Source organism: Microchirus variegatus (assembly GCF_963457635.1).
Source record: "Microchirus variegatus genome assembly, chromosome: 8".
Taxonomy (NCBI): Eukaryota; Metazoa; Chordata; class Actinopteri; order Pleuronectiformes; family Soleidae; genus Microchirus; species Microchirus variegatus.
This window is the reverse complement of record NC_139809.1, coordinates 12167134-12182849: the sequence shown is the minus strand read 5'-3', so window position 1 is coordinate 12182849 and position 15716 is coordinate 12167134. Positions and strand designations below refer to the sequence as shown.

Below are 15716 nucleotides of genomic sequence, written 5' to 3'. Positions count from 1 at the left end.
TCCCCGTCGCGGTTTTGTTGTCGCGAGTTTTTTTTTTTTTTCTGTTTTTTTCTGATTTTTTTTTTTCTTAACGAGCCGCAGCTAACGAGGCAGCGACACGAAAATCCCGCGGTCACACAAAGAGCCAAGGCGGGTATTTACCGAGCAGAGCCGCGGCTCCGCTTCTCCGGCTCTTTGTCTCCTTTCACAGGCGCAGAGTTACAGCGGCCCTGTGTGTGTGTGTGTGTGTGTGTGTGTGTGTGTGTGTGTGTGTGTGTGTGTCCCATGTTCATTAATGCAGGTCGTTCATAACAAGAGCTTCAGAGAAGGAGCCGCTTTTGAAGTCTTTATATCGTTTTCCTTTCACCTGAAAAGACCCTGGATTTGAAAACAGCGCTCAAGTCTATAATGAATGTCATGTGCATTAATGTCAACACATAGTTAAAGTGGCCATCTTTTTTTTTTCTCCCCCCCCCCCCCCACCTCACTTTGTCATATAGTGCACATTTCTTGTGGTGATATTGACTATAAGAAAGAGAGAGAGACCAAAACCTCAGTTTCCCACAGAGTTAACAGTGGGGTTTTTTTGTGTTGATCGTCGTCAACATCCTATCATTTCTACCTTGGGTCATAACCTACATCCTCTCAAAAGGTCATCCTGATCTGACCTTTACCATTAGAGTTATGCTGTCCACATTATACACAAACTGAGGCTGTGACATCACTGCTTCTCCAAAATAGGAAACTTTTTTGTACATTTTTAAAACATTCACCTCTCAAAGTCATTATCACCAACGTTAAAATAGACCTCACGTTATACTTCACACACTGGTATAGTGTCTGACGATATTATAATCATTTAATTTGTCATTATTTGTTATAATCTGTGCACTCCAGGTCAAAAATTCCTTAGCTCCACTCCACGATCACATACCAAGATTTTCTGATTTTCCTCCCAAGGACTTCCACGAGGAAGCTCGCGTACCACTGGTGGTGCACGCGCCACACTTTGAGAACCGCTGCCATAGACAAAGTCACAATGATGATGTCTGTTCTCAGATTTTCGGCACCCCTGTAACCTCTATTTATTTATTTATTTATTGCTTGATATAAACTCAAATTATTCAGAATGACTCACAATAAATCAGGCAATATTTCACACACACTGTGTGGTTTAACATATATTACTTATCACCCTAAAGTATTGTTTACAGTAGAAGTTAAGCCTCGTAACATTATGTTATTCAGCTTGAAACACTCACGTCCAAATATTCAGTAATTTTATTTAACAAAAGGAGACTTTCACATGATCAGCAGCTCAATTTATGGCCTTTAACTTTAATACATTGTACATTTTTTAAATAATTTTTGATATCATAATTAGTTTTGTACACCTGTGCTTCTTTAATTCTCCATGAATGTGTTGCATAATTAGACTATTTCATATCATATATTGGCCACTGTATTAAAGAAAGAAAAATACAATTTATAAAAAAGTTCTTTAAAGCCTGCGATTTTAGACAAATTCTCAGTGTAAATTTGTAATTGTATGATTACTTTTATTTTATTTTACTTCCGACTCAGTCCTGATTGGTTCTCTCCAAATGGCGCTATAGAAAACTTTGAGTTACTAAACATAATGTATGTATTTTATTATTTTATTTATAGAACAAAGTGTTACATAGAAAGTGTCTTTTTTAACATACAACTCATTCCATTCATAATCATACAGTAGAATTATTATCTTATAGTAAACAGCAGTCACAATGATTATTTAACCTATAGAATAGAATATATATGACCATTTTTTATTAAAGTGATGAAAGTAATGTTTATTTACTTTAATGTCATTTTAAAATAAATTTAGGTTCAGTTTTGCCTCCATTTATTTGCGGAATAAGTCAATAAAACCACTTGTTTTTAATCACGTCCCTGCCTTGTTACAGTGTCTATAGATACATACATGTGTATACATATACAGGTCAGGTGAACATAAAGAACACTGAGAAAGAAAACACTCAGATCTATAGAGTGAATTCAGTTACGTTCACTTTCTGCGCTGGTGTGAGTGTGAGAGCTCTGTGCTCTAAACTTTATGTACATTAGCATACATTAGCATATGAACCAATCACAGGGTGGCATGGCATTCAGACACTGTGTCCACTCACAGTGTCAGGGGGTGGTGTGGGTTTTTTTTTTTGTTTTTTTCTTCATCTCGACATGATTTACTTTGATGAAAAAAACAACTTTCCTTTCACTATTTATGCTAAATTCCACACGTGTGTGTAAAGAAAAAGTCTGATGACGTGTTTCTCCTCTGTGCAGATTACAGGAGTCAGACGAGCTGGGAGACTGGCGTGGCATCCATGATGCAAAACAGTGAGTTACAACCTCAAACTATTTGTATCATTGTCATATGTGTGAATTATGTCACTGTCATACAAATTAGTTTTTGAGATGTTATTTTCTTGTTTGAGTCCAATTCACCATCCTCTCATTTATTTCCACACCAGAATGGGAATTTGGGCTAAAATGTGCAATTGTTTTTGTGTGTTTAAAGGGATAGTCGTCTGTTTCTTGAAGTGTGGTTGTACGAGGTATTGACGCTGACTGAGCCCTTACCTTAGTTTCAACGACATAGCTGCAATCAGGGACATGACACGCAGATTTAAGCCACTTAGCAATAGGTTCATCTGATAAGTTAAAGGGCAACTTCACCCAAAAAAATATACAGTTTTATTTTTGACTGATTTCCAGAGATAAATGTGTTATTTGATCATCAGACAGTGGATCTGAGACACAACAGAGGAAGTTGGGACGTCAAAGTCACTTCCTTCAAAGAAAATAAAAGCCCGACACTGATCTTTAATCTTTCTGTCAAGTTTTATGGATAAAAAACCTGGAAAAAAATAAAAAATTAACACATTTAATCCAAAACAGCGGCATCATCATGATTTTAACTGAGGGGAAACTGACATTTTCTGAAACTGCTCACTCCCCTGCACCAAGGTCCAAATATTTTTAGTTAAGTGTGTCTAAGTTAAACCTGAAGAAGATATTTCAAACACGCAGAAACCGCTAAATAAAAAATTTGAACTCATGTATGGAGGCAGCGGTTCTTCAGCAACTCCAACTAAACCATAATGTCAAAATAAAAGTTCTTATTTCCTGGCGTACGACTGTACCTGCTAAGGTCAAATATGTCTCAGCCACACTTTTACAACCACACTTTTAAGAATCACAACGGCCCCTTAAATGTAACGTGAGCATGAGAATAATGTACCTGTTTGGGTGTAACTGACAAAGAACTCCACCTCACTTCTTCTTTCTTAATGCGGGACAAGAGGTCCATGCCGTCTGCAGTGAAGGTGTGTGTACTATACTTTCTCTGTGTGTGTGTGTGTGTGTGTGTGTGTGTGTGTGTGTGTGTGTGTGTGTGTGTGTGTGTGTGTGTGTGTGTGTGTGTGTGTGTGTGTGTGTGTGTGTCTCTGCTTGCGTTTCGTTTGTCCTGCAACTCCTTCTTCTGCTACGTCCCTGTCCCTCTTACACCAGACCAAGTTGTTGACCTTACTGTGCGACAACCCCTGCACCAAGAACCTCCTTGAGACACTCTATAATAGCTCTGATATACGTAGCTCACTCTCACAGACCAAAGTCCAAAAATAGAAAATTAGCATTTTTAGCCTGCTTGTCCACTCTTAACATGCTTAGTAATTGATTTTTGTCTTTTAAGTAAATGTAATTTAGAGGATTTCAAACCTCATTTAAGTCCTGCTTGAATGTCGAATACGTTAAGCGTCGTGTTTTGCTCGTTAATCTCGTTGTTATAGAGTTTTTTCACAGGGGAAAGTATGAAGTATGTGTTGCTCTGTAAGCGCACAGCTCAGTCCACTGAGAAAAATGACGAAACGATTTCCCCAATCGGGAGTTGTTGATGCGCCTTTGCTTCTATCGCTGACTTCAAATTTGTTATTTAATGAGTTCGGATGCAGTTAAACTGGCAATTTCACCCATCCATAGGTAAATTTAAGTTAAATTTGTACCTGTTTTTTCATTTTATTTTTCAGATCTTTTACTAATTTGACCGAAACACAGTAAAGAGCAGCGTATGGCTTTTATTTTCTTAGCAGGAAGTGACTTTGACATCAACTTTTTGTCAATTTTATGGGGGTTTTTTTTAATTCCAACTTCCTCTGTTGTCATGGGAACTAGACTTGTATCTCAGATACACTGTCTGATGATTGATTGACACATTTATCTCTGGAAATTAGACAAAATGTATATTTTTTTGGTATATTTGTACATTAAAGGGCCACTTCACCCAAAATAAATATATATATATTTTTTGGGTGAATTGGCCCTTTAATGGACAAATATACCCCAAAAAAAAGTTTATGAGAAGCTCTCATGTCCCTGCGAGGTAAAAATTCTGACTTTGGTTCAGGAGAGTAAAAAACCATATAGTGTCAGTGTCTCAGGCTCGTTCTCTGTGCTGTGGGGGGGTTGAGAGGGCTGCCGTGATTCTGCTGACAGAGGCGTCCGATCGCACAAGACTTTGTTTGCAGTGCTCGGACTTCGCGGGCGTTCCGTGTTGTGTGAGTCGCAAGACTGCTGATAGTAACAGTACATGGTAAAAAAGTGAAAATTAATTGAAGAACGCCTCAGTGTGAATGAGCTGATTTAAAGTGAAAGCTGCTGATCTGTTCCCAAGGGCCTGCCTGCCTGCCTGCTGTGTGTGTGTGTGTGTGTGTGTGTGTGTGTGTGTGTGTGTGTGTGTGTGTGTGTGTGTGTGTGTGTGTGTGTGTGTGTGTGTGTGTGTGTGTGTGTGTGTGTCACAGAGGGACCTCAGCCAAATTGACTCCATATGTCTGTCTATTAATTGTGTGTCAGCAGAGGACAGCCTGGGTGTGTTCCTCTGGGAAATGACACTGTGATTAACAATTTCTGCCGCAAAACAATTGAGCCCAAAACACAAAGTGAACATGATGTGAGACAGCGTGCGCCAGGAGAGAGTAAAGTATTCACTCTCAAAGTTAGCAGCACCTTCTGCAGGAGGGCCCTGACTCGTCCTATAATTAAATTAATCCCAGTGTCCAAAGAATTGTAGGGTAAATCCTCGTTGAGATATATATGTATATATATATATATATGTATAAAAAGATGAATGGGTGATGATGGTATCACAGAGAATGGCCTGCCCTTCCTTTTTAATTAACCCAGAAATTATTTCCCCAATCGCTAATTAAAGAACTGATTAACAATTATAAAAGACATACATAGGAAATGGATGACGCCTTACCCTCAGTGAGGACCAAATTAAGGTTGCACCAAGTGGAATAAAAGAATATTGTCGTTCTGTGACATATTTACGATATATAAATACATTTATTCGACCGCCTGTAATAAAAACTTAAATGTTTGGTAAATAACAAACTAATTTCATCTTTTTATACCCCAGATTTTAGCTGAATTGCTAAAAGTAAAGTAAATATCACACAAGTTACCATTTTTTTACAGTTTTTTGTGTAAAACAATCCATCTGAAAATCCACAGATAACAATAATCACAATATTTTATCATTAAAAATATAATTTTGATGAAAAAGCTTGTGGCGTAAACCTTACATTGGATGGTGGGTGGTCTAATAAGCACTGTATATATTGAAATATATAGTCGCACAATTCTAAACTGTAGGTTTATTATAAAGTGCAGAGTATCATCTGCATAGTGATGAACAATAATGATGTGCATACCATCATTTCTTGAACTTAGAGGGGGGGCGACAGGACATTAAACCAAATAAGCTTCATTATCACATTAGGGGGACAAACATTTACATTTGTAACGTTCTCTTGCTCACCAGAGCACTTTTTTTTTTGTGGAAAAACAGCGAAAAGATAGTATTCGAAAAACAGGGCGCTGGTTTTGACTCAACACAACACTAGTTCTCAGGAAAAAGTCTTAACAAAAGTCGGTTGCTGCTTTAAAAAAAAATACATAAACGGATTCACTTACTGATGAAAATGTTCTGTTTTTAGTGAGCTCTAATGTTTTGAGGGCAGGTGACGTGACGGCAATTATCACAATATGAGGAAACACAATCATAAATTCATATTTAATTCAAAATGTACCTGCTAAATATTATGTTACATCTTTGTGGGGAAAACCAAAACATGGACACCTTATTGTTTTTCAAATTTGCTGTGGTCCCTTCACTCTCTCTCCCTCCCTCACTCACTCGCTGTGTGTGTGTGTGTGTGTGTGTGTGTGTGTGTGTGTGTGTGTGTGTGTGTGTGTGTGTGTGTGTGTGTGTGTGTGTACATGCATTTGTATGATTTATTAATGTCCTGTGGAGAGGTTTATAAATGTGCAATATGCTTTCCCCCCACAGAGCCATTAAGAGACAATAGACAATTGATTCAGTGTAAATCCCTACTTAACCTGCACAGTGTCAGAACACAGTCTGCTGCCAATGACGGGAAAGTGTCAGAGCTCCACAGCGCTTTGATCAGAGCATTTTTTTTTTTTGTTTATACCATCAGCAGCCGCAGCGTGATTATTTCCACTTACAGTATTTATCTTGCTGAAATGTGGTTCCAACATGTGTTTAAAAAAAAAAAACCGGGAACACTTTGCTGTTCCGGTGTCTGTCTGTCAGGAGCTTAGATGACTGAAAGACCCTGAGTCAATCATTTAAATCACTGCTCTTAGGTCACACGTCCTCTCTGTGGCTGTCAGAGCATGTGACATATATGTAAATGATGTAATTGAATAAAAAAAAAATATATAATAATTTTAATAATTATATATAAAGAACGCAATAAATTAATGAAAGAATGTACGTAAGAAGAATACACAACCGTTTTTGTTTTTTTTGCTTTTTACTGAAGTAATATATGAGAATATAAAGGTATAGTAATATAGGATGTAATTAAAAAAAAAACATGTCACATGTTGGCTCATGTTTCATATTAACATTTGTTTTTATTGAAATTAAACCAAATACAGCCAATACTCACTGTCTATAATGCTGGCCATATTCAGAAATAAGAAATCCCTATGACCTAAAACTATTAAATCGATGCTATAGCATGGTAAATTATAACCCTAAACTATTTTTTTATTGTCGTTAATAGATTTCTTTGACATAAACTTTAAGGATTTCACATAATAAAAAGGCGTACAAAATTGCATATTCTCATATAGCAGCAATACTGTTTTCTTTTACCCACTTTGCACGGAGCATCTGGAACAAAAATTAATCAATTAATAAAAGGATTCTGATTCTTATTCTGAAGACACACATGAAGGAAACCTTTGATTTGAAAGGCTTCAGATGTTCTTCACTCCCTCCTCTTCTCATGCATGTGCCTGATCAGTGTGGATGTTTATTTGTACTGATCCCTCGTCGTCATCACCACTCAGCTTCTTTGCTTCATTTTTTTTGTGTGTGTGTGTGTAGGTCACAGTGGAGTAAACCAGCTGGGCGGTGTGTTTGTGAACGGGAGACCATTACCTGATTCTACCAGGCAGAAGATCGTCGAGCTCGCGCACAGTGGCGCTCGACCCTGCGACATATCCAGAATTCTGCAGGTAAAGTCGCCTCTGGTTTTTGCAGAATGGTGTTTTAGATTATAGGACATGCAGAGAAACACAAAATACAAACGCAACTCAACTCAAACTTTATCTCTTGAGCACCTTTAAAACGAAACGAGTCGACCAAAGTGCTGCACAGAAGGGGGCACTGGTTCCATTGAAAAATATGTATGAGAATAAATACAATACAATTGTTAGCCAGGCAGAAGAAGTGGGTTTTAATGGAGGATTTAAAAGTCCCTAGAGGGAGAGACTGTTCCAGAGTCTGGGGGAAGCCGCGTCAAAGGCCTGAACACCTCTAGACTTAAATCTGGTGTGAGGAACCTCCAGCAGCAGTTGGTCAGAAGACCTTAAGGCTCTGGTTGGTGGAGCTCAGAAAGATACAGAGGAGTCATACCATTGAGGGATTTAAAAAGAATTAATAAAAGTTTAAAATCAACACGAAAACAGACCAAAGCAAACCTTAGACGTGCGTTTCTTATGGCCTACATTTACATCTACTCAAGAGGCAAAACAGTCAAAAAGTCCAAATGGTCCAAATGGCAGTTTATAACAGTTTCAGTGGACAGTCCAAACCACACCAACAAATCAGTCAAGGACAAGGCAAAAATACAAACCAGGTTGAAAGATTCATGGACAAATACTTCAGAGAGCAATCCATCATAGAGGAATTAAGACAATGTGGCAGTAACATGCTGAACGTTGGAGTATGTACAGGTTGACTCGGTGAAAACGAGAGGGACAGGAAGTCCTGAAGGTCCGGTAAATGGCGGGAACAGGAACAGGAAGTGAGGAGCAGGTGAATTACAAACGATGAAAACAGAATCCTGACAATGTATGATTTTACAAGGCATCATACTTGAATGAAGTAATTATATTCTGGTTCAACATTAACATATTTCATATTACCTCTACCACGTCATGATTTGTGAGTAGCAACACTAATGCAGCCTAAAGCATTACATTTTCTTTTAAAAATCTGGCAAATGTGAAAGTATTATAAAGTATTAAGGCGTCAGGGAGCTGCAGAGAGTTGTCTATGCCTTTCACTCATGCACACACACACACACACACACACACACACATCTGCAGTTCCATTTATAATAATAATAATAACACGAGGGTCTGCATCTGTCTGGGTGTTTCATGGAGGGCGTTTCTGATCCCACGTCATTCTCTTTCTTTCCAATATGTTTTTTCTATACCTGGAACAAAATAATAGGCTGCCCACTTCTGTCCACATAAGGTCCACACATCTATATTGGAGATGGGAGGATGACAACTGGTGTCACGCTATGAATTGGTCTTCAGCCAAGACAGGAAAAACAGACTTTGATAATTGCCATGATAATTATTCAGAGCAATCTAAAACAGTAATTACCGAAACTTCCTCTATGGGAACGCACTTTGTCCTTAAATGTGTCCTTAAAGTAGCAACTGATTTATCTATAATGCATAATGTCACTTTGAATTAGGAAATGAATCATTTCTAAGAGATGTTTAGTAATGTAATTACAACTTAATTTTCTGCATGTTAGTTAAAACATATGCACATAAAAGGTTGTGCAAATCTGTGACTGAGTCTTTGGGGAATGGCTGATCTAACATGTGTGTATATAATGTGTACAGGTGTCTAACGGCTGCGTGAGTAAGATCCTGGGCCGGTATTACGAGACCGGCTCAATACGCCCTCGAGCCATTGGAGGGAGTAAACCCAGAGTGGCCACCCCAGAGGTGGTGGGGAAGATCGCTCAGTATAAGAGAGAGTGTCCGTCCATTTTCGCTTGGGAGATCAGAGATCGACTGCTGGCAGAAGGAGTCTGCACCAACGACAATATACCAAGCGTAAGAAACCTTTTTATACACTTTACCAACAGCAGGGGCTCTGTTGGTACCATACAGTTTATTATCTGGGAGGATTTATCACGCACAGCTTGCCTAAGGCCACTGAACCTTGGCTAAGTGACTCACAGACGCTCCAGTTGTGCTGTTAGGAAGCTGCAGTCTGTCCTTCAACACTTCCACATCATGTGGTTGAACATGTCGTGGTGGCAGCCAGTCTATTAACTCATAGAATAGGCTGAGATGTGAACACGACAGGTGTAACTCCTTCATAAAGACCTTCCACGTTGCCCAGCGCGAGTAGAAGGTCTCGTTTCTGTTAAACGACGTGGTGAAGGTAGACAGTGGGTTGACGCGCTGTTCTTTTCTTGTTTCCAGGTTTCCTCAATAAACCGTGTGCTCAGAAACCTGTCCAACGACAAGCAGCAAATGGGCACAGTAGGAGCCGAAGGGATGTTTGACAAACTCAAAATGCTGAATGGACAAACCACGTGGGGGGGACGCTCGGGCTGGTATGCTGGGACAACGCTCACTGCAACTGGTAAGACACTCAGCGTGTTTCCGTGCACTTTGACTGTGCCGTTTAGTTTTTGTGAGAATGTTTCGCTCTATATTCTGCCGTCCATTCACTTGCTGACAGCGGATTATATTCTGTCTCCTCATCAGTCCAAAAATGCACCGCTCTGGATTTTTTTCCATATTTTTTGTCGCTGCTTTCTTTTTCTTGTGTACCGGGTTCTTCGGGCACTGGAACTGTAGAGCATGTGCAGAGCATCTCGGCCAGTTTGAATCTGACGTTAACGTGTGTTTTAAAATTCCAGTTTTAGTTTGATTATTAATGATAATGAGATGCGTTTTCTATCATCATGCAAATGTACTGACTACCTCCTCTGATGATCCGACTACAACAACACTCATATTGACTGCAGGGTTCCTCTAAACGGCCAAAATGAAGTAGTGAATATTGAGCATCCAGAGCTCTCTTTCCTTTCCTTTCCCTTCCTGCGTTTGCGGCCGAGGGCCCCATTTGCTCTGTGGCGAGCTCATATGCTGCTGCTGCTCCTCCTCCACCACCCTGGGATTAACGACAGTGAAACAAAGTCATGCCATACTACCACGGCTGCTGCCTCCCCATCAGTCCACAGCATGTTTGTGCTCGCATGTGTGTGTGTGTGTGTGTGTGTGTGTGTGTGGGTGTGTGTGTGTGTGTGTGTGTGTGTGAATGTGTATCGGGGAGGAGGAGGATGAGGAGGAGGAGGAGGAGGAGGGCGTCTGCTCTCATTTGTGTCTCTTTCTGCCTGACTGACTGTGACACTGAGCAATGGCTTCATTCTGTTTTGCAGGCTCTGTCTGCTGGGGATAATGAATAATTAGGCTAGCACCACAAATAACATAAGTTCCACAGGGAGCGGGAGTCAAGCTCTCGTCTGTTCAGAGATCACATGTTTGGAGAGCTCCACTGTGAAATGCCCTGTATCTTCCCTCTTCATTAACTCTTGCTTTAATTGCACGGATTTAAATATTACGTATACGGCATTGTCCGATCACGGCTCGCTTAAGTAAATCGTAGGTCCTGCAACCATCGCTTCAGTTGTTGTTGCGGATACTGCACCTGCACGACTTCGCGGTTCTTACAGCGACACAGTCTCACTTAACGAAAAGCTTCTCGTCTTTCAAAGCAGCGAAATATAAAAAACAAGGCGTGTGTAAAGAATACAAGTCATATAATGTGTCCTTTTGCTTTCTGAATCAAGCAAATATCTGTAAACCCTTGTTAATCGTTCACACCTCCTTCTTTTTCGTCCCTCCAGAGTGTCCACAGGCAGAGGGAGGAGAGAGCACCATATCAGTTGGTTCCAATGGCGAAGACTCGGAGGAGACTCAGATGAGACTCCAGCTGAAGAGGAAACTACAAAGAAACAGAACGTCTTTCACGCAGGACCAGATAGACGCCCTGGAGAAAGGTATCTTGCGCTTCTACTGTCCGCCAGGACATCGTCTAGCAAAAAACCTTACAAAAAGTACTGGGAATGCTCATTGCCCTGATGTAAACCAACTGTATTTATTCTTTTTTTTCCTCCAGAATTTGAACGGACCCACTATCCAGATGTGTTTGCCCGAGAACGCCTTGCCAACAAAATAGACCTCCCAGAGGCAAGAATACAGGTAGGTCCTTGTAGTTAGTGCAGAAATTTGACAAGAGGACCTTTTGGAGGGAGACTGAAAAGAATACCTTTACCTTGAATAACAACTGTGTGTCTGTGTCTTTTTTTGTCTGTCCCGTTGTGTGTCTAGGTTTGGTTTTCCAACAGACGAGCCAAGTGGAGAAGAGAGGAGAAGCTGAGAAACCAACGTCGCCAGGTGTCCAGCTCCTCCAGCCACATCCCCATCAGCAGCAGCTTCAACACCAGTGTTTACCAGCCGCTTCCACAGCCGACAGCACCAGGTAGTGATGAGCACGCACATTTGACAAAGCTGGATTTGGTTCATCCACCAATGTGTGAACAGGTCTTTTTTCAGGAATTATCTTTACTGAAAAAAAAAGTGTTTTCCATTTGTTATTTCCATTAGGGTTAGGGTTAGGGTTAGGGTCATGTTGTGATTGTAGGTGATTGTTGTGTTTTAGCAACAGGTTGAAGTTTTCAGAGTGCATCTGAGCACAGATACTGTCTTCATTTGCAACTGATGACCCAAGGCAGTCTCAGTCTCCTCATCAATGAAAAAACCAATATGGAGATGGAATTGGAATCGCTTTTATTGCTCATGTCTTCTGGTTGAAAGTGACCTGGACCCTAGTTCTCTCTGTCTGATTGCTTTATCTGCCTTGCTGACTTCACAGTGAGTCTTTTCTCACTCTCATACTCACTGTCATACTCTGTCTCTCCAGTCTCTTTCTCATCTGGATCTGTGTTGGGACGGCCAGATCCAGTTCTGTCCAACGGCTACAGCATACCAGCCATGCCCAGCTTCAGTATGGCTGCTAGTCTGCCAATGCAAGTAAGTAATTATTCAAAACAGAACGGCACACAACGAACGCAATCCCTGTCTCAATTACATATTTCATCTCAGATTACATTTGTTCAGACGTATCATCGTAGTAACATGGTTTAAAAGAAGTTGGGGCAAAGTAAGACATCCAGATATCATCAGACCACCATTTAAGACCCGTGTGACATCAAACATGTGTTGATGTGTTTTGTTTTGTGTACAGTGTTATAAGAAAATGTTGTCCGCCAGACAGTAACGTATAATGTCTAAGAGATAATGTGCTGCGATATTTGGACCCATCCAACATACGTCTGTGGGCTGTGACAGAGAAATTGCCCTTTAAAGCTCCTGTGCGCCCATTTTCAGTCAGCCGTGGCAGTGAAATCAGCCTTAACATACTTCATATACTTTTATATGGCTCAACGACCGCAACCTTTACTGTGCAAAATTAGTAATCAAAGTGAGTTGCCTGCAAATTTGAAGGAATAATCTCAACATTTAGGAGGCGGTAACAATTGTGGTCACCTAGAATGATGTCTTTTTAAAGAATTTATCGTACTGCTCTCAGGACAAGCAACCACAAATATCTACAGGACGTTTTTTTCACACCAGTATTTCATTATTGAATTGTTATTTATGTGATTAGCTGTTTTTAAAAATTGATCTTTTCATGTCGATCTTTCCAGGCATCAAGCCAGACCTCCTATTCCTGCATGCTGCCCACCAGTTCGGCTGTAAATGGAAGAAGCTACGACACATATACTCCTCCACACATGCAGCCGCACCTCAACAGCCAGTCAATGACATCGTCTGCAACATCGTCAACAGGTACACAGTGCTCTACATATACCCTAAATACGTACTACGATAAGATACGGCAGAAATGAATAGACTCTTGTGTTCTCTTCTTTCTAAACAGGTCTGATTTCCCCCGGCGTCTCAGTTCCAGTCCAAGTTCCGGGAAACGAAGCGGACATGTCACAGTACTGGCCACGCCTGTAGTGACGGCATCTCCGTCAACCATCGCTTTGGCCTGCAGTGATCGACAGCAGCGAATGCCGGACTGCGCGGGCAGTTAACGTGCGCTCAATATCCAGTTCACAGTTTAAAAAAAAAGAGACCCATCATGGAATGAAAACCAACTGCACCACAGCAAATGAATTGTAAAGAATCTTGTTGATGTTTGCAAAGACAATTTTCCAATCAACTTCTGGAGACAACGCAGGACAGAGGCTGGGTTTGAGCCCTCCCTCCAGACGTTGAGAGACGTTACGACTACTTTAAACTTTACAAGTTCAGCTACAACTGAGCCTCCCCCCCGTTCCCTGTCATCTAACCTGCTGCCGCTCAGTCGACGCTGGTGAGGAACCTGCGCGGCACAGGCCCAGAATGAAAAAGCTTTAGCCTGAGCTGAACTCAGGAAGCTCAGGAAGTGGGACTGTCCTCCGCCTCACAGGAATAAGCTGGTCGGTCTCTGTTTGGACATTCTACAGGAGGACATATTACCTCTACTTTCAGTCCCTAATTTATATCATGTTGGTGAATTTGTAGCAAAAAAAAAAAAGAATATGTTGACTGAAAACGCAAAGGGAAGAATTTTAATGAAACTTGAAATGAAATTGTCTGCAGTGAATCTTTACTAACACACAGTGGAAGCCCTGGACTGGGATGTGTATAGAATTTGTGAGTTTGGTTGTTTGTGTATTGGTATTGTATAAACTCTGACATGGATTGGATCTGCTGACAGGCATGAACTCTTCTATTTTTTTTTTTCTTGTGGGGGTGAAGGGTGGGGAGTCCAAAGATAAAACGTTAAACCCACCATCGAAGGACTGGAAACAGAACAAACACTTTGCTAGCTTATGAAACAGTGAACATTTGATTGTGTCTGGGCTGTAAATCTGTTTTTCATTTCAAAGTGTAAAGTATTTGTCTTCTCCAGTGGTTATGGAAGGGTTCCCATAATAAAATTATTTGATTATTATTTATTATAGTCCCTGTTATTTCCAAGATAAATGTTGGACGTATTCATGAAGTGAGATTCCTCAGATTTGAAGAAAACAATGATTTGAGAAATTCTAATCTGGTATTTATCTAATCTAATGTAATAACATCTAATCTAATGTTTGACATACAGAATCACCAAACGCTGGAAGATCCGTTTCTGATTTTGCTGTTGTGATGCACAAACCATTACGTTTTCTTCGTTCATTAAGAGGTGCCTCAAGGTTCCGTGATGGGCCCGCTAACTTTCCTTCCAGGCCACTTTCTGCAAAGACATTATACTGATTTCTTTTTCAAGATTCCAGATTCTTTATTGTAATTTACGCATGTGGAAAACAAAATGCGGTGCTTTGGGGTATGTTAGTGTCACGTTTTACACAGATGATATTCAGTTGTATTCAAGCTGTGACCTCAACACAGAACACCTGCTACCACTGAAGCTGTTTTGGTCTCTAAGATGTCTTCAGGAGTGTTGAGAGAGGTGTCATAGGTGTTATAGTTCTGGCCATGTTCTATTGCAGTGTTTCCCAACCCTGGTCCTGAGGGAAAACTCTCCTACATGTTTTAGATGTTGCCCTGCTCCAACACACCTGATTCAGCTGATTAGTGAGCTCTACAAAAGCCTCAGGTGTGTTGGCGCAGGGAAACGTCTAAAACATCTAGGACAGTGTTCCCCCAGGACCAGGGTTGGGAAATCTGGTCGATCATCATTCTAAACTTCAGTCTGAGTTGGGTTTGGTCACATTGGTTGGTCCAGCCTGAGCACAGGTGTTAGCCACTGTATATTGTTTATAATTTCTTCATTGCGTATCGACGCATATTGACTCTCATGCACATATCTGGAAATAAGGTAAACAAACAGGTAAAGTTGCACATTACTCTCTTGGGTTGGGATTCGGACGAAAACATGTCCGTGCAGTTCTCTACGAGCAACTTGCGTTAAGAATGAAGAGAATATTGTTATATCAGCGCACACAACGACGTCTTACACACTTCCCTCAATGGTTCACACAAATTTCATACACTGCAAATTCAGAAATGGGGCTTTGTTGAAAAGAGAGAAGAAGAAGAAGAAGAAGAAAAAAAAGACTATTCATTGGCTCTATCCCTCTGTTTCATTCATTCATCCCTTCGTTCATTCAGCCCATCATTTCTCTCTGCCTTCCATCGGCCAGCGGGTGGCTGCAAAATGAGAATGGGGTCAACCTCTCCTCATTTACCTAACAAAAGACTGGAAAAAAAGAGAGAGAGAAAGAAGAGCTGATGGCTGTCATGGAAAGAAAGCGAGACGGGATCCAAGACAGATG

The 15716-nt window shown here is 40.6% G+C and overlaps 1 protein-coding gene across 1 annotated transcript; it reads left to right on the top strand.

Moving 5' to 3' along the window:
- Nucleotides 1-2321: 2321 nt before the first annotated feature.
- Nucleotides 2322-13407, top strand: LOC310930796 (paired box protein Pax-6-like; the record flags this gene model as incomplete). The annotated part of the gene is made up of 10 exons (XM_083893842.1): nt 2322-2358; nt 7442-7572; nt 9205-9420; nt 9781-9972; nt 11231-11381; nt 11501-11583; nt 11713-11866; nt 12305-12414; nt 13092-13233; nt 13325-13407. Exons 1-10 carry the CDS (start codon nt 2346-2348, stop codon nt 13405-13407), a joined length of 1275 nt encoding a protein of 424 aa, XP_083749968.1. The 5' UTR covers nt 2322-2345.
- Nucleotides 13408-15716: the final 2309 nt, after the last annotated feature.